The sequence below is a fragment of the Thamnophis sirtalis genome, unplaced genomic scaffold, assembly GCF_051295495.1.
Source record: "Thamnophis sirtalis isolate CommonGarterSnake01/CBP01778 unplaced genomic scaffold, rThaSir2_p1.2 scaffold_4, whole genome shotgun sequence".
In the NCBI taxonomy this organism is placed as follows: Eukaryota; Metazoa; Chordata; class Lepidosauria; order Squamata; family Natricidae; genus Thamnophis; species Thamnophis sirtalis.
The window spans coordinates 95,130,673-95,150,908 of NW_028261384.1; the positions used below are offsets into that span (position 1 = coordinate 95,130,673).

Genomic DNA, 20,236 nt, shown 5'->3' on the forward strand with positions numbered 1-20,236 from the left:
TGACTTTGAACCATTGTTAAATGAATGATTGCAAGTGGAGGACTACCAGTAGTCCTCAACTTATGACCACAGTGAAGTCCAAATTTCTGTTGCTAAGCAATGTAATTGTTAAGTGAGTTGTGCCCCATTTTATAATCTATTTTGCTATTGTTGTTAAGTAAATCACTGCAGTTGTTAAGTGAATCATGCGATTAAGTAGGTCTGACTTTTCCCATTGACTTTGCTTGTCAAAAGCCAGTTGGAAAGGCTACAGGTGATCACATGATCCCAGAACACTGCATCTATCATAAATACATGCTGGTTGCCAAGTGCATGAATTTTGATCATGAGACCATAGGAATGTTGCAATGGTAGTAAGTGTGAAAACTAGTCATGCCATTTTTTTTCAGTGCCACTTTAACTTCAAATCATCTCAATAGTTGTAAGTTGAAGACTGCCAATCACAACAGTGGCAGTGCTTCATATGAATTACTATGATTTTCTAACTTGGTGCACATGAGGTATGTTGGAACTGCAGTTTCTGGCCTGCATGAAGGGAGCAAAACTGAGCAAGAGAAAAGAGAATCCAGGACTGTCCAAATGTCAATGTTTATTTCTCCATCTTCACCAACCAACATTGTCAGGCATCAGGACAAATGGAAATTATAGTTAAGCAACATATGGGGTATCAGAGTTTTTTGTTTCCATTTTATGATAAGAACGAAGCGGAACGACAGAAAGGTAATCTCAAGATCTTCCTGCCCCTGGGGCCAGCTTTGCAGGAAATCTTCATTTAGAACTTGATTCTTCAGTCACAGAAGTAACTTTGTGATCAATCCATACATTTATGACCTTCCCAAGTCTGTAAAGCAAAGGAGAGCTGAAATAAAGTCATGTCTTAATTTCATTTAGTGATCATTTTATTTAACAATTGAGTAGTTGATCCCAATTCTGATCGCTAAACAAGGATTTCATGTATGCAGAACACTAAATTTACTTACAGAAAAAGTAATACCTCCTTTGACTCAAGATCAAATCTTAATAACTTTTTGGGCACATCTATGTATCTAATTTTCTTGACAAAAATATAAAGGTGGCATACCATTGGGCTTTTCTGACATGCTTTTTGACTTGTCCCTGGATCTGTTCCTCAGATATTTTTGATACTGTCTTATCCAAGCAAGTCTGACTTCACTTAACTCTTTCAAGAGCGGCCATGTTCTAGACAAATCTTTCATTTATTGGAACTTATTTATTAACATAATTTATCTTAGCAAGTAAATTCAAATCAGTTTTTAAAGCTTATTTTTATTTTTAAAATAAAATGTATTAATTTTTTCAAACTAGTATTTTTCATAATTTGCCATTGTAACTTAGGTCGAATTGTTCAACCTATGCATCTGTACCTGAATTAATGTGATATCTATTCAGATTATTGGCAACATATCATGATTATGTTGTACAGGATGTTTTGGAAGCTGAAGTTAATATATGTCACAAAGATGTCTAAATAATGGTCTCTTATTGCAATAATATGTATTGTAATAAATATTACTCTGAAGGCTCTCCTTTTAAGAAAAAATTTGATTTGCTGTCATTCCAATAATCTTCTCAGATACATTAAGGAAAACTGGTAATGAATACATTTTAGTGATAAGGCCAAAGTGGGTGTAGCAATACCGTTCCTACCATGTAATCTTTGAGTTACTATAGACAAAATTTCTAATATCTCAGCCTGTACAATTTTGGCAGGTATAAAAAGTGACATTTAAGGGAAGCATTTATAATGCTATGAAACTGCTATGTAATTATAACTACTATTACACCTGTTTCTTGCTCTTGATGTGCAGTTCGGACTAAACAAGACTGCTTTTATTTATCTGGCTCCACCTTTTCCTTTATGAGGTCTTATCCCCTTGTCTGCTTTTCATTCCTTATATCGTCTGAATAAATTGACCTTTGGTTCCCAAAATTCCCAAATCAGGGTGTGGTAGGCCGCACTAGGATATGATTAAATGTAAGATAACAATCAGGAATTGGTTTTTGGGGGCGTGGGGGAAGAAGGACTCCCTTTCTTTAAAAATCCTTTAAAAGGCTTGAAGATAGTATTACTACTAAATAAAAGTTTCTGAATTTTGGTGAAGTGTATAATTGCTCAGTATTAATATGAAAGTGAACTTCAACCTTATAAAATAAACTAGTGTGTATTCTAAATGCAGGTTAAATTGCTGAAGATAGAATGATATTTCTATTGTAGCTCATGGTTTTGCATTGCTGAATTCGCAATAGTGTGTCTCCTATGCATTTTATTTCTAGTTATTCTTCTTCCTTGAATATAGGAGGTCTTGGTGATCTATTCTTTGATTTATCTGTATCCACTCCCCCATCTTTGCCATGATTTTCCATCCCCTACTTGAACTCTGTCTATATCCTTGCGAAATTTCAGTACCCAATCCATTTCAAGAGAATTGAGTCCCAATGAAAAGGTCATTTGAGGATAAAGCTGGGCCTCCCAGCATTTTTTCCTCTCTCTTCCCCCAATTTTCCCCCTTTTGGGGAGGCCAGCAGGGCTTGACTGTTTTCGTATTTCCTTTGATGATAACACAGTTTTGGCAATGTGCCAGAGAGCTGCAGGTCTCCTTACAGAGCACTTTGCATGTAGCATGTTAAGGCTGAGACAGCAAGAGCAGCAAGAGGAAGAAAAAACACTGCTTGGAGAAATAGGGGGTGCAAGGAAGGGTTGAGGCTTAGCATATCTTTACTCACTGGGAATAGAGGACATGAGGTTCCAAACAATATCAAATTATTTATGAATGGTTTGGAGAAAACTGAGGCCATTTTTCCTTCTTATGTTCATATGTTTTCTCTTGTTTATATATCTGTCTATTATTGCCCCGTTGCTGTGGTGATACTTTTTATATAAAGGTTTCCAATTGTGATGGATTCAAGGGGTCAGTGCTCATCTCCAATTGTCAGCTGAGGGAGCCTGTGTTGTCTGAGATATGCTTCTGTCATCATGTGGCCAGCATGAAAATATGGAACGCAGTAACCTTTTCTGCCGAAGTGGTACCTATTTATCTACTCACATTTGCATTCTGCTAGGTTGCCAGGAGCTGGGACAAGTAGCGGGAACTCACTTCATAATGCGGCACTCAGGTCTCAAACCTGGGCTGTCAACTTTCCAGCTGACTAGCCCAGCATTTTAACTGCTGAACCATCACACTGCCCCTTTCTATATAATCTTCCTTCTACCTATCTTAATATAATCTTACCCAGTAAGTTTCTACTGTATGCTATATGTATAAACAAGTTAGTGTGTCATAAATATACTAAAAACTAATAGTTGTATCCTTGTTTTAATTTTTCTGAAGGAGAGATAGGAAGCTTGCAACCCTCCACAAGTTTCTGAATTTCAGCTTCATTAACCTTTATCACCCTGATTGGGAGGAAGGGGAGGTGTCTGGTAACTTTAGCTACCAGAGCATATGTTAGGAAGAAATCAATGTAGACATTTTTAAATTGGGAGGTCCAAGAAATCAACTAAGCCAAAATGTTTAAGGAAGTGATAGATTGTATAAATGGTCATCATGTTTCAAGGCTGCATATGGAGAATAAATTTTAGAGCTAAATCTTGCTTTTGAGCGGCTCCAGCAGTTCTTCAGCTCTAGCTCCATGCTAGGAAGAAGATGATCCTATTTAAGTTACGACTCTCCCATCTTTGGGCTGATATATCTTTCTAATAAGGAGATTTATATTTTATGGACGTCTTTATTTAAATGTATGCATTTAATAGTGTTCACTTTGAAGTAGAGTTTTTAAAAAGGCTAGATACAATCCTTTTAACACACTCCAGCAGTTCTCCCCTTCCCTTCCCCCATCTTCTCCTCAGCCTTTTTGACTTAGGTAGTCCATCTCCTGGGGTGTGGTGGGCCTTTGGCAATGCAGCTTTGGAATTCTGGTGCTGCAGTCCTGTCACATGTGGGGATTCAGAGTTTGCTTTTTAAGAGGATTTTTAAGAGATTTTTCAGCTTCTGTCAGCTGGAATAACGTAACTGAACTAGAACAAGTTCAAGGCATTTTGCTTGAGGTCAAAGGCAAATTGATGCCCCTATTGTGCTGTCTTCTATTCTGAAATTGATTGGACAGAGAGTTTGGTTTTCTTTTATCCCTGATAATGAACTAGAGAGAGGCAAGGTCACTTAGGGTTCACAAAACAGGGCTTCCACGAGCCTCATCTTGCCCTGTCCAAGAGTGCTGTCTCACATTGCTTAATGGCAGATTCAGTGGTGAACCACATCTCTCTTTTCATATAACTGATGCTGAGTGTGGACAAGAGGAGGTAACTGTTCAGTATGCTGTGTTCATAAAATTCACAAAATGATTTGGTTTGGTTGTTGTGTGAGATGATCTTTGATCTCGTCATTTTTTTTCCCATATACCACGTGTCACTTGTACATGCTATTTCAAAGAGGCTTGTTCCATTGGCTCAGATTGTTGAATTTAAAGTCCTACACCCACTTTCCAATTTTGGCAATGATACATCCCATAAAACACCAAAGCTGATACAGAAACCATGTGGCTGCAAACTCTAGACTAAATGTCTGATCGCATTTACCCGCTGTGGACCACTGTTTTTCAATTGCTAGATTCGCACATCAACTGAAATTATATTGTAATTTCCTTGCTTTGGGCTTAGCACGGTGTGTGAATCCAGCTAAAAGTAAACTATAAGTATTGTAAATTGTATTAATCAACCAACTATGACTTTTAAAATCCTGACTTAGTATGTCATATGTGAATTCAGCTATGAAGCACCAGAACAGAAGTATATAGCAGAATGCTGGTTAGACAGTGAGCCAAGTTTGATTTATTGATTATGCTGTCTAGTCATTTTCAGCTCCTAGCAACCACACTCATAGATTTTCTCTATGACAACATATCCCTAACCTGTTCTTTTATGTCTCCCAATAGAGCACTCATCACCACTGTAACTAAATCCATCCACCTTGCTGCTGGTCATTCCCTTAGCTTCCACCTTTCCTAGCATTAAAGCCCTTTCTAGAGACATGAGTCTTTCTATAAAGTGTACAAAGTAGGATAATTTGAGTTTGGTCATTTGTGCCTCGAGTGAGAACTTTGGGTTAATTTGTTTGATGATCCATCGGTTTGTTTTCTTGTCATTCCATGGTACCCTCATCCAAGTTACATGTTTCTAATGTTTTTTAAGAGTACAATAATGGGATCATTAATTATATATTGCCTTTAAATAAATCAGATCTACCAAGCCTTAAAAACAAACAGAAAATTAGCTTTTCTCAATGTCTGTTCCTTAGTAATAAAATACAAGCATAATAAGAATCTATAATGCTTTTTATTATGCCCTAAGATATTATGGTACAGTTATACTTATATACAATGGCTCTTATATGCTAGAATGACTGTTTGATATGCTGATATGCTGTTTATACTGTTACCACTTGTAGAAGAAGTTAAAAGTAAAAGGTAATGGTTTTCTTCGAAAACATCTTGAACTTATTTGCAGGGACTTACTAAATAATAGCTCACATTCTTGATAATTATTCTAAACTAGTTCTGAAGAATTGCAGCAAGAGCATAATACATAGAAACAAATGTTGCATCTCAACATTTTCAGTTCTTTAGAAAATCAATAATATTTATTTGGTCAATGACCAGCAAAATGTAAAAGAACAAAACAAACAAATGCCGAGTGAAGCAAATAAATGCAATAATATGTTAATTAATATACTATTTCAATAGGAAGAGAAGAGCTATGGAAGGGAAATTTTCAATTCATACTAGCTGTAGTCAAAAGGGATAAGGAGACTTGAACTATAAAATATAAGAAGAGCACGAAGTTATTAGCATCTGCATTACTGAGTCAGAGGTATGAAGGAACACAACTGTTTACTACTGAGTCTGCCAGATTTGAGCTGCACAAATCCTGAAGACCACCAGATAGCAAAAAAAGAGTTAGAATTTGCTGAATTTCATTCCTTCTGTTTAGTCGCTATCCAGATTTTTGGAATCAAGCCTGGCAGGCCTAATATTCTTTAATATATTATTAATATAGTTATTCAGATTCATTTATAGTTGGACCTGAATGGCTAAGAGCCGAGGTGGCGCAGTGGTTAAATGCAGCACTGCAGGTTACTGCTAGATCAGCAGTTCAGCGGTTCAAATCTCACCGGCTCAGGGTTGACTCAGCCTTCCATCCTTCCGAGGTGGGTAAAATGAGGACCCAGATTGTTGGGGGCAATATGCTGACTCTCTGTAAACCGCTTAGAGAGGGCTGAAAGCCCTATGAAGCGGTATATAAATCTACTGCTATTGCTGCTATTGGTCCTACTGAGGTGACTGAAACACAGTTTGGATTTGTTAGGTGGGACAAGTTTGCACCTGGGATTTCCAGGGAAGGAGATGAAATCCTCAAGACTGCTCATCCGAACAACCGTTTGTTTATTGTATCTTGCCCCCTCCTAACTTGTTAAGTAGTGTGCATTTTGTCCTTGTTATAGGGTCAGTTTCTTTGAGGTAGGAATGGTTCTGCCAGTATCGAAACATAATAGCGCACTTTCTTCTCAAAAAGCTATTGGACTCAAGTGATCTGGACTGTCCTTCAGGCAGTCATTCATGGTTTGGTCATCTTACAAATAGGCTTTTGCAGCACATTCTACAGAAGAATGCCCCTGAGGACCACTTCCAAACTACAGCTAATCCAAAATGTAGTGACCCAGGTAATTATGGGATGTCTCAGTATGCCCATGTAACATAGCACAGTCTGCTGGTAGTTTTCCAGGTGCAATTAGGATGCTGATTATCATCTTTAAAGCCTTTTGTGGCCTAGGGCATAGCTATTTGAGGGTCCATTAATATTCTGTTAGGTAGACTCTATTTTCTATGTTTTTTATAAAGTCTACATGATATTTTTTACCTGTTCAATTTCACACAGTTGGCATGTTCTGACATATTGGCATACTGGGTCAGTGGGACACAGGAAGCATACTTTCTTGATCACTACCTGCCCTCTGGAACAGCATTTTACCTGAAATTTGTATCCCCCCCCCACACCTTATTTTAAAAACTCCTTAAAACCTGGGGTTTTGCCCTAGGCTAATTTGGATGTTAAGATCCTTCAGAGAGCACTTGCATGAGGCTGAGACAGAAGATTGTTCTTTATTATTGCTATCATTTCTTATTGATTTGATTTGATTTGATTGATTTGATTTGATTACATTTATATGCCGCCCTTTTCCCCAAGAGGACTCAGGGCGGCTCACAATTCAAATCAGGGGAAGGGGGTACAGACAAATTTTTTTTTTTAAAACGGAACATTATTTAAAAACACACAGCAGTCATACCATTCGAGACGGGGGGCAACAGCTCTTTAGCCCCAGGCCTGTCGGAACAGCCAGGTTTTAAGGGCTTTGCGAAAGGCCTGGAGGGTGGTGAGGGTTCGAATCTCCACGGGGAGCTCGTTCCAGAGGGTCGGAGCAGCCACAGAGAAGGCTCTCCTCCGGGTAGTCGCCAGTCGGCATTGGCCGGCGGATGGAATTCGGAGGAGGCCTAATCTGTGGGATCTAATCGGTCTATTGGAGGTAATTGGCAGCAGGCGGTCTCTCAAGTACCCAGGTCCAATACCATGAAGGGCTTTATAAGTGACGACTAGCGCCTTGAAGGGTATCCGAAGACCAATAGGCAGCAGTGCAGCTCGTGGAGGATAGGTGTTACGTGGGTGAACCGAGGTGCACCCACAATCGCTCGCGCGGCTGCATTCTGGACAAGCTAAAGTCTCCGAATGCTCTTCAAGGGCTGCTCCATGTAGAGCACATTGCAGTAGTCCAGTCTAGAGGTCAAAAGGGCACGAGTGACTGTTGTGAGGGCCTCCCGGTTGAGGTAGGGACTCAACTGGTGCACCAGGCGAACCTGGGCAAATGCCCCCCTGGTCACAGCCAGAATGGTGTTCGAAAGTCAGCTGTGGATCCAGGAGGACTCCCAAATTGCGAATCCTGTCTGAGGGGCGTACTGTTTGACCCCCCAGCCTGAGAGATGGAATGCTTGGCCAATTAGTAGGAGGGAAACACACCAGCCACTCGGTCTTATCCGGATTGAGTACAAGCTTGTTAACCCCCATCCAGGCCCTAACAGCCTCGAGTGGTGTTCGAAAGTCAGCTGTGGATCCAGGAGGACCAAATTGCGAACCCTGTCTGAAGGGCTTACTCTTTGACCCCCCAGCCTGAGGGATGGAATACTTGGCCAATTAGTAGGAGGGAAACACACCAGCCACTCGGTCTTATCCGGATTGAGTACAAGCTTGTTAACCCCCATCCAGGCCCTAACAGCCTTGAGGCACTGGTACAACACGTCAATTGTTAACCTGTTTTTAGTGTTGTACACCAACTTAGAATCATTTCTGAACTGAATGGTTGTACAAAGGTAATGAATAAATAATAAATATTTAAATAAATAATGTGCAAGTGTTCATTGCATGTGGGCATTACTGAAGGAAATACAATCTGGGCAATATTCCAGGGCACTGTTTGAAATGCCTTGATAGACTCACATCTTCTGCCTTTTCCAGGCCACTTGATTCTTGGCCTAACAGCAGGCCTTTCCCCTTTACCAAGAAAAGATGCTAACCCCCCCCCCCATCATTGGGGGTGAAGGTGAGCCAATAATTTAAAGCCTTTTGTCCAAATCTTTGCAGAATGAATAACAGAATCACAGTGAAGAAACTGACTGGGGGATGGGGAGGGTGTCCCACATCAACTAAAACATTCAAACATTCAGCTCTTCTCTGATCATTCCACTACTGGTTACATGACTTTGTTTCCAGAATCAGAAGTGCTGGAAAAAGTAATTAATTTCATACACTTTTAGGCTGCTGATACATAATGTGAGAATAAGGGGGGAGATGCTGCTTTAACACCAGTACAGCAACAGATGTCTGGAGATGAGAGAAAGGCACCATCACAAGAAGAAGGGGGTATAATTGCTAGAATAGTTCTTCCTTGGTTAAATGCATGTAGAATTCAGCCAATTTGTCAGTGCTCAAAATATTTCTTTTTTTCTTTCTCATTTTTTAAATAAAATTTGGCATATAAAATATATTCATAATAAGCAGGCATAGACAAAACTGTATTTCATTTGTATATTTTATCCTGCTTTTTGTGCTTTTGAATTGCAAAAATTGAGAGTTTAGGAGGAAAGATTCAGAAATTATAACCATCATGTTATACATGTATATGTCAGTGAATTAGAATGTTTTTAAATTTTTGTTCCAAAGTCAAGAGAATGGGAAGGACTTAAAATAAAACATGAATAAGAAACCTGTTCTTTCTTTTTATCTTTATAGGGTCTCCCCTTCAAGCTTTTGACCCAGAATGCTTGCAATTTGCCAACAGTGAAGGAGACCACAATGGGGCTTGCCTCGTAGCATAATAGCCCCACCTCCCTCAAATCTCAAATCCACCTCTGTCGTGGCGACCGTGGAGTGTTGCCTCTGGGGGCGGAGCCCACCTTGGTCTCTCTTTATTGATCCTGGATGGAATTGCGGTGAATGGAACAGAAGCCCAGCACGGTGGAGTGCCTGTCGGAGCCAGAGGACACCCGGTAAGGTCATGGCAATCTGCAGAGCATTAAAACAGTTAGAGAATGTCAGTGGCGTTAAAACTCTATTTAGTTCTGAATTTGTTCTAGAAATGCACGTGGTAAAGAGCTCTCTTCTTGTTGATGGGATACAGTAAAAAGTAGCCCTGTGCTAAAAATTAAATTTCTACAGAGATCTTCAAGATCTTTTAAAGTGCCTGAGTATTCTTGATTCTCAGTTATCGCAATTTGACTCATTTCTGCAATTTGTCCTGCAATACCTCAATAACTTTTAGGGGGAGCAATGGGGAATATAAAGTTAGACATCTATGATTTTGGTGTTTTTCCATTTAATGCTACCTCTACTGCTTTCTGCATTCACATCACAAAACATACAATTTAGCATCATATTCAGAATTCAGTGTACTTTTCACTGCTTTTTAAAAGTAGATCCGAAAAGTTGGCCAATTTCTCATTACCAGCTTTTTTTTTTCTTAATGTAAGTCTTTCCTCATGGCTCAGTCAAAATGCTACTCACTCATCCCTGAACCAGCAGAAAACTAAACCAGCAGAAAACTTGCTGACTCCTATTCTGCCTTTCTATCCTCAGTTCTGGTGACATCCTGATTTCAGTGTATAGGCATGTTAAGCAAAGCCTTTGGTTAAACCTTCTGTTTTTTGGCCATCTTCCCTTTTCTGAACATCACCAGCTGGCAGCAAAGGATCGCAGCACTGCTAAACACCAGAGATTTAGTCACTTGTCAAAACCCAATACCTCCCCAAGTTCATTATATGAAGCAATGAAACAGGAGTGATACTTCAAACCTACTCCGTCCCAGACTCCACAAACCAGATATCAGAGATGCTTGTTTTGAGAATTAGTTTAATATATTTTTTCAAAGGGGTACCACACCCACTTGAAAACAAGCCTATGGGCAAATAATAATGAGAAGGGGGAATCTTATAGCAGTAACATCAGCTCTTTTTACACAGAGAAAAAAATTAAGGGAACCATAAGGGATAGAAGGGAAAGGATTGTATATACCAAAGTAACGTATAGGTAGTGGACTGTACTTTTGCTAACATGGATAATTAAGATTAATAGATTGATTGTATGCACCCTGAAATAGTTACTGGTTCCTGACAGCTTAAGGGAAAACATCTGAACAGCTAGTCATGACTTAAGGCTGTCTTGTGAATCGACTGAGGACAGGAGAAAGGCAACATCATGGGGACATGACAGATCATAGATGTTGCCAGAGAATGAGTTGTACTTTGATAAGATGTAAATGAGAAAAGCTGGGTTGTTCTTGTTCTTATTTTAATCAGAATTAATTATGAACTGGAAAAGCCAGTAGGCAGCTCCTAATTGTTAGTGTGAGGATAATATTGCATTACTACAATGGTTCTCAAAACATGGCTTGTGCTGGTGAGTCATTAGCATGACACTCTCCCCACTTTGCTCAAATGCAATAATATTTTATAAATTGCTGGCTCTGGACTGGCTGTCAGATACCTGGACAATGTCCTTCGCACTCACAGCAGTAGTTCCTGTAAAAATCCTGGCTTGTTTCAGACAGCTATCCAAAATAAACCATCCAGAATTTTTGAGGCCTTCTTGCCTAGTTTCCTTCCTCTATTTCTAAAGGCAGCTTTATACTCATCTTCTTCATGGGCTTTAGGTTGGGTTTTGCCATTGAGCCTAAGTGTCCTCTTAAGTAGGCAAAGCACTGCATTTCGGTTTCATGCAAAAACACAACACTTTGTGGCAGGAAGCCAGCATACTCCATAGCAAATCTTTCTGAAGTCCATCCCTCGACAAACAACTCCATGGAGACAACTTTATTACTGGTAGATATTTATATTTTAAGAAGAGATTGGAGAACCATTTGTCTGAAATGTTTCCTGCTTGAGCAGAGGATTGGACTAGAATGTCCCTTCCATCTCTGTTTTTCTGTTATTCTATTACAATGTTGGCGAATGTTTTCAGCACTGAAAGGGGAGCGTGTGCACATGTGTGTCGGAAATCGGAAGAGCAGCTTCCTGGTGCACATGCACACAGAGCCATCACTCCAGGCATGCAAGCTGTCGCCCTTTGCTCTTCCAGGTTCTCGCACGCCGGCCAGCTTGTCTTCACATGCGCGGGAGTGCTGGAAACCAGAAGAGCAGCCTCCTGGTGCGCATGCGTGCACTGGGTGGCTGCTTTTCCAGTGCATGCCTGCGCACCAGGCACGTGGTCTTCGCGCATGCATGCGCACCGGAAACCAAAAGACCAACTGGCCAGTGTGCATATACATGCCAGAAACCGGGAGTGTAGCTGCCTAGCGCATGCTTCTTGGCCTCTTTTTTATGATTGTTGGCTAATTCATGTGTGATTCACAAAAAAATGTTTATAGAGGTTGGGAGGTTACATAAACTAATTATTGTTGAGAAACGTGGACCACAAAATCCTTCTATTACTAAAATCTAGAAACTTTGAGAAATAGTGTATTGCTTTGAAAATATTATTGCATTGAAAATTTTAGTTTCATCAGCTTCTCTGAATTGATTACTATTGGACAAAGAAACAAATCAATTTTTCACATATGTTCTTTTGTTGTAAATTTTCCTTTGAAGGAGAAACATAACTCAAGCACAGGCCTACTCATAGGACTGCCCTGTGAATGGGTGCTAGTATGTGGCTGAAATTGTTAAAATGCCCATGTGGGTATGTGAACAAGACTGTGAGTCAAAATGCAGATTTTGTGTGAAGGCTGAAAATAAAAGTAGAGGATCCAAAGTCTTTCAAATAATGTTTAGTGTTGCTAGTGGGAGAGTTCAATTTCATAACTAGTTTTAGATACACAGTGTTAAGCAGCCTTATTTTTCTGCTGTAGTTATTTAGAAATAAAGGCTCATCAATACATTCCTGTAGATTTCCTTCTTATCCATTTTCTTTGCCTGGGCTGATTCACATGATAACATTAGCTGAATTGAAAGAACCTTAAAAAAAAAAGGTAAATAAAGTGGTTTAGAGAGCTTGCTGAGTGACCTAAAGAGTTTCTATAGGTTGTTGGTAATTGCATACACCATGCTGCCCGTCTCTGATTTAGTTTATTGGAAAGAGGCCATTCTCAACTCTGTCATCTTTGGATTCTTTTAACCTAAAATAGAACCTGATGACTTCTGGATGTAAAACTTTAATCTGACACAAACATGTTCTCCCTTCTGTTATTTAAAAATATTCAGAGATCAAATGTTATTTATATGTATGATGGGTAATTACGGGGGAAAGTCAGTAGCTCTTTCTGGTCCCTATTACATCCCCAAATCACCCAAGATCTCTTTGAGAGTTCAGTAATTTACAATTTATTTGTGATTTAATTGGGGTTCTATACTACCACACTACTACACATTTATTTGTGATTTAATTGGGGTTCTACAGTGCCACACTGCTATTGAAGATTCCAACAAAGATCCTGGATTAGGACAAGGTAATTTTTTCAAAAGACAACTTCCATGCAATATATAAGGTCTTTTCTCCATTCTTATGTGTGCATATTTTCTAGCTAGGCACTTCACAGATTGAAGCTTAATGCATGAGTTTTATCTCCATTGAAAATTCATGTTTTTAAGATTGTTGGAATAATCTTACCTGTAATTATTGGCTTTTCTGGTAGACTTGAGGGAGGGGTGACTCCTGGGATATTCTCACAGCCTGATTGGTCCAAAGACTGAGGGAAATCTCTTTTAACCTCCTCCTTTCCCTGTGGCTCCCAGTTCCTCTCAGTCTTTTGGTCCAAGCACTGTGTTTGTGGTTCCCAGAGAAAGTGAGTAGATTTTAGCATTTGTTTGGATTTGATCCATTGGCTACTTTAAATTCTAAATTTCTGAGCTGCTATCTTGCAGGGACAGGGCCCCCCATCCTGCAGCAAGCTGAGGGAGGGCTAATTGGCTTCTCGCTCTCTCGTGAGTTTCCGGAGCTTTGTCCGATCCCTGGAACTGCGAGGGTGTCAGACTCTGTTTCTGCAGCTCCATGGGAAGGCCTACCAGATAGAGGCACCGGATGGCTTAATTTAACACTGGGAAGCTGCGCCTGGGCGAAACAAGCCGCAGCAAGCTTTCAAGCTGCGGCTAAAGACAAAAATAGCCGCTTCTACAATATGGAGCAGGCCTTTTCTTAGGTGCTTCAATTGCCTAATGTAGACACCCCAGTAGCCACCTTAGCCAATGCCTCATCCGTAGTGTCAGGGGATGTGGCTGATAAGTTGAAGCCGGAGGACAAGCGGGCAGAGCTTACATTACATAAGAATTTCAACGCCTCAGCATGGGCCATAAAGTCTACTGCAGCTACCTCTTATTTCAACCAATCAGCGGTCATGTGGCTCCGCCAGTTGCAGGACTGCATTCTTGTTCAGGATGAGTGACTGCACCAGGATATTACAAAGATAAATGCCACCACGCAGTTTTTGGCGGATGCCACCCTCGATGCTGTGAAGTACTCGTCCCAAGCTCTAGCTACCTCGGTTACTTCCAGGCGGTTGTTATGGTTACATAATTGGCAAATGGATAACAAGTCCAAGTGGAGCCTGGCAACTGCCCCCTACTTTAGAACTAATTTCTTTGGCGAATCCTTAGATCCGATTCTCAAAGAGAACAAAGACAAAAAGAAGGTCTTAACTACCAATACCAAGAAGATGGACAACCGTCCGTCCTCATTCCATAGACAGTCATTCAGGGCCTCTGAACAAGATTACCAGCACCAGAGGTACGTCCCTTATAGAACCGATAGGCAGTTCCAGAGGCCCTACTACCAGGACAGGGGTAGATACCAGGATCAGTCCAGGCGGTCCTTTTGTGGAGAGGGCGGCCACTCCTTCTGCAAAGGGAAATGACTCCAACCCGGGGTTTCCCATTGGCGGCTTTCTGGAACTCTTGGCGGATCAGTGGGACCAAGTGACATCAGACGCATGGGTAAAGACCACGTTCAGGAACGGCCTCTGTCTAGAATTCCTCTCCATGCTCCCGACCTTCTTTAAAATCTTTCCACCATCCTGGGACCTGGAATGCCATCATCTGATGTCCCTAGCCATACAACATCTGCTGGACATCTGGGCAGTAGAGCCAGTTCCCTGGATTGGATGTGGGTTGGGTCACTACTCCAACCTATTCGTCATTCCGAAGAGCTTGGAGGGCTGGAGGGCGATACTAGACCTCAAGCACCTCAATCATTATCTAATATATAGGCACTTCAAAATGTCATCCGTCAGGTCCATTCTGCAGGGCACACGTGGGGGGATTACCTAGCGTCAGTGGACCTGACAGATGCCTACCTCCACATCCCCATCCTCCCTGCCCATCGCAGGTTCCTGCGTTTTTCTCACATTGGGCTCCATTTCTAATACAGGGCCCTCCCCTTTAGGTTAGCTTCAGCCCTGCGCATGTTCACGAAGGTCCTGGTGGCATTAGCTCTGTTCCGGTGAGACTACAATGCTATCTCGACAACATGCTCGTGCAAGCCCATTCTCAAGCCTGGGCTATCCACGACCTCAAAGTCACTATTTGGACACTACAAGTCCTGGGGTTTTCTGTTAACGTCCCCAAAAGCCATCTCTCGCCCTCTATGAAGATCTTACACCTGGGGGCAGTGATAGACTCCATGGAGGACACGGTTCGACTATCCTCAGAGTGGCTCATCAGTCTTCAGGCCCTGGCAAGGTAGATGCGCACAAGGCGGTCAGTTTCCATCCTGACCTTGGCCCGCCTATTGGGCAAGATGGTGTCGTATATAGGGATTGTTCCCTGGGCACAGCTTCATTCCTGGACCCTGCAGTGGGCCCTCATCCTGTTCCAGCAGAGACACATGAGCAACTCTCCACGAAGCATCTCTCTACCAGTGGACGTGCGCCTATCCCTGCGGTGGTGGCTGTCCCTGGCTCTTCAGCACGGATCGGAGTTCTGGGAGCTGGATCGAGTGACCATCACTACAGACGCGAGCCTGTTCGGTTGAGTGGCGCTCATGGACTCCAAGATGGAGCAGGGCCGTTGGACCCAGTCGGACCTTCGCCACAATATAAACTGGCTGGAACTGAAGGCCGCCCGGCTGGCCCGCCAACTGTTCAAGAGTTCGATAGAGGGCCGCCACGTCTTTCTGTTGACAGACAATATACCATCAAGGGGGGGGACTCATTCCAGAGCCCTTTGGCTGGAGGCATTGAAACTAGGCTCCTGGGCAGAGAGACATCTTGTGTCAGTTGTGTCGGAGCACATCTTGGGCTCGGCCAGCCACCAGGCCGATTGGTTGAGTCGTGCAACTGTGGACCATGGGGAGTGGCAAATTCTACCCGAACTATTCCAGAAGATTTGCCAGAGGTTCGGCAACCCGTTGGTGGACTCTGACAAACACCCAGTTCCCGAGATTCTTCTTTCAATTTCCAAACCGGGCCACAGAAGGAACAGATGCTCTCCAGAACAGATGGCCTCCGGGCCTATTGTACATATTTCCTCCACTCCCTCTGATACCGGGGACACTGAGGAAGATAGAGAGGGTGGACATCATTCTGATAGCACCTTACTGACATCGTCCAGCTCTCTGTCTCTCTCCCATGGAGAATTCCTCGGGAGGACCTCTCCCTGCACCAGTGGTCTTGATCCACCCGGAGCCCCAGTGGCTCCACCTGACCATCTGGCATTTGAACGGAGCCTCATGAGGAGTGCCAACTTGTCCTTCTGAGTTATAACGATCATTGAGGCGTCTAGACGCCACTCCACCACATGGATATATAATTCCACACGGGCGGCGTTTGTTAAGTGGTGCAGCTCACTCAGGATTTGTCCAACCGATGCTTCAGTCGCTCAAATTCTGGACTTCCTCCAGAAAGGTCTGGATGGGGGTCTCTCTCACAACACCTTACAGCATCAGGTGGCTGCCCTGGCCTCAGTTCTATCCCTCAAGATAGCATTCCTTGTAGCCATGACTTCTGCCAGGTGCATTTCCGAGTTGGGGGCTCTGTCATCTAAGGACGACCTCTGTCAGTTTCACCAGGATAGAGTGGTCCTACGGTTGGACCCTACCTTTCTCCCTAAGGTCAATTCGCCCTTCCACCGGGCGCAGGAGGTCATCCTCCCCAATTTCTGTCCAGCTCCCTCCCATGAGAGAGAGCACCTTTGGGACTGGCTGGACATTCGTCGCGCCTTGCACATTTATGACGCACATCTTCTTTTCGTAGTTCTGAGGCCCTCTTTATTTCATTCCAGCCTGGCTCCTTGGGGGCCAGAGTTACCTCTGCCACCATTGGCAGATGATTATGACAGGCCATCTCTTTGGCATACGAGTCCTCGAACCGCCCCCCCCTTTGGGGATCACGGCCCACTCCACACAGTGCCACTACTACAGCAGCGTGGGCCACAAGGGCTCCTTTTGAAAACATTTGTCGGGTGGCCACTTGGTCATCCCTGACACCGTTCATCCGCCATTACTAGCTGGATGCCTTTGCATCGGCCGAGGCGTCCTTTGGGCATAGGGTTCTGCAGCAGGTAGCGACCACCCCACCCCGCCCCCCCGGAGCCTAGTTTCCCTCCCAGGGACTGAGCTTGGGTACTTCCCAGGAGTCGCCCCTCCCTCGAGTCTACTGGAAAAAGAATGTTGGTCCTTACCTGAACATTTCTTTTCGGTAGACGAGAGGGAGGGGCGACATCCCGCCCCAGGTAGACGTAGGTGATAGTCAGTCAGGGTGAGGGGTGGTTTTTCCCTTGCTGTTTTGTTGGCAGCATGTTTTTTGGTCATGCAACTTCGAGGAACTGGGAGCCACAGGGAAAGGAGGAGGTTAAAAGAGATTTCCCTCAGCCTTTGGACCAATCAGATTGTGAGAATATCCCATGAGTCGCCCCTCCCTCTTATCTAACGAAAAGAAATATTCAGGTAAGGACCAATGTTCTTTCTATTACTATTTTGTGGATTTTCACTTCTTACTGCAATCACTGAGTGGTGATTTATTATTAAAAATTATCCTAGCACACAGTTCATATGTAGAATTTCTCTATCCTGATTTTATAAAGAACAAGTTTATGATTTTGCATACATTAGAAGCCAAATCTCCAACAATAGGTGAAAATCACAATTTTTGTGAATGTGGCTTATAAATTTAGCAATTAAGGATTAACTACAGGCGATAATATACAAATTGTAATCAGTGCTGCAAAAACTTCATATCAGTAGTGAGATTCAAATAATTTAACAACTGGTTTGCTGCCCGAATAACCAGCTGGGTGGTCATGTGACTGTGGGCGTGGCCAACTCAACTGAGGTCGATGGGCGCTTTGCCGTAGCTGTTACAATGTAATAAGGGTTAACCAGATAGGCAGTTTCTGTAAGTGGGGCAATAAAGATTAGGCTAGAAACAACACCAGAATGTTTCCTTCCTGCCTTCCTTACAGGATTAGCCCTGTAAAGTATAAAAAAACAAAATAAGATTTCTTCCAACAACTGGTTCTCCGAACTGCTTAGAAAGTTAACAACTGGTTATCCCAAATAGGTGCGGACTGGCTGAATCCTACTACAGCTCCCTATCAAAATTCAGGGAACAGGGTTTATGTGAAATACATTGGATTAGTAATCATTTGTTACTACTAACCAGTTGATACCTTAATTCTAGCTTTCTGAAGTGGTAGCAAAACCAATCTGGTAAACTGAAGTGATAAAATTCTCCTTTCCTATGTAAAAATTAATGTCTGGGGAGGTAGATAATATTATGCATGTGGGGAAAAAAAGCATGTAAGTTTACAGGCATGTGCAATATGCACAGAGGTTGCAGTCATGTCATGAACTGATCGAGAAGTTCATTTTCAGCCAAGTTCGTGAGGTAATTTCCAAATGCTATAACTAGAGGCTGTGAATTCACACTGCAGTATTCTCAGTCTTTGTTTGTTTGTTTCCAGAAAGGAAACTGAATAGCAAATCTGGCATTAGGTTAGGAATGTGAAGTCTTAAGAAACTTCAGCAGGTTTTGTTTGTTGTCATATGTTTCTCTCTATTTTATTTTAGTTTTAGAATAACAACAAAAGGTGAGCTTTTGACAAAAAGAATATGGGAATGACAAAAGAGGTTCAGCATGAAAAACAATTAGGAAAAACATTTGACAGGTTCAAAAGAGAGAAGGGGGCTGGCCAAGTACATTCTAGTAGTCAAATGATATGTATTAACTTGTCCCAGTCACGTACACTTCATCTCCATTTCATTTTCCCTAAATCACATTTGTTTCTCAACCTTGGAAGTAAATTGTGCTGTGACTTAGTTGGATAGTGTGCTTGAGTGTGCTTGCGTTCACGTAACACTCAAATCAGTTTTAAATCAATAAATCTAGTTAGTTACCTGTACTAAGATTAATTTTAACCTTCTTTATTTTTCCTTTAATAATGTCAGTGTGATGAGGCGAACCCAATTATTTAATTTCTTTAGGGTTAATGCAGCCCATATAATACAGTAGAAATGTTAAATGGATAAAATGCCTATTATAATTAGTCTGCTGCATTCTGGATTGCTTTTAGCTTCCAAGTGGTTTTTAAGGGCAGCTCCATGTATAGCAGATTGCAAGAGTTGAAACACGGGGGTACAAGAGAATGTGTGACCCATTAACTATTTCAGAAGAGCCACAATGGGCACCAAGATGAAATTGTACAAAAGCCTGCACTTGCTTTTTAGGTAGGGTACATCAGCTTCTAGAATAGATCAACAACCGCTCGATCTTGTTGGGGTTAAAACTTAGCCTATTTCTCCCTATCTAAATACTAATGGCTTTCAGGCATAGAGGTAGATGTCTGTGTTATTTGGGATGGAGATACACAGCTGGTTATTATTAACAACCAGATTGGTGACCTTCCTTACAGCTTCATATAGATATTAAATTGTATGAGAAAGGGGGTGGAAGCTCTACAACACTCTACAAGTGTCTTTTCTCCCCCAAAATCAATTGTAACCATTCATGGAGGGAGGATAAGAATCCCCAAGGTCTCCCAAGGAGACACTATGATTAACATTATCAAGGACGGTTGAGAGATCCAGCAAGCCCAGCAAAATCTCACTCCATCATAGGTCATTTACAAGTGCAGCCAATCCTATCCTGATTCCAGTCAGAAAGTTGATTGAAAAGGGTCCAAATAATCTGCTTTATCTAGAACTCTCTGCAACTAGGCCTCAACCATCTTACTAATATTCCCTAAAAGGGAATGGAAGAATTGAGAGTTGTCCATAATAGCCAGTTTTAAGGGATTCCTGCTTCAAAATAAATAATGTAAACCCCTCCTCCATGAAAATGAATGCAAAAACATAGAAACAATTGCTATTTTAAAATTTTATTGTGAATTTATTTAATTTCTATACCTGTAAGCACATCCAGCCATATGTATAATAAAAATGCATTATAAATAGCATCAATTTAAAAATTAATTACCAATAAGACCAACAGTGCAAAAATAGAAGTCATGAAATTGCTACTGAAAATAAATGTATTCATAGCCTTCCGGTGAATCTATAGATAAGGGATCTGAAGCTTGCTCTGCGGATGTGAGGTCATTATCAAAAATATATTTTCTCTTAAACAGTACCTGCTATTATGATGACTTCCATTTATTCCACATAGGAATAAATGTAACTTCAGAATGCAAGCACTTTAGA

At 41.8% G+C, this 20,236-nt stretch overlaps 1 protein-coding gene across 2 annotated transcripts in view; it reads left to right on the plus strand.

The window, feature by feature from the left end:
* The window catches only part of THRA (thyroid hormone receptor alpha), a 151,988-nt gene that overhangs the window by 86,670 nt on the left and 45,082 nt on the right, over positions 1 to 20,236 (plus strand). For both annotated transcript variants that reach the window (XM_087713477.1, XM_087713476.1), the window contains exon 3: positions 9,353 to 9,609. Coding sequence is in view for 1 of the 2 variants with exons in the window: in XM_087713476.1 (XP_087569602.1) it covers positions 9,557 to 9,609 (53 nt within the window). In the remaining variant the exon portion in view is untranslated. The remainder of the gene's footprint in view (positions 1 to 9,352; positions 9,610 to 20,236) is intronic.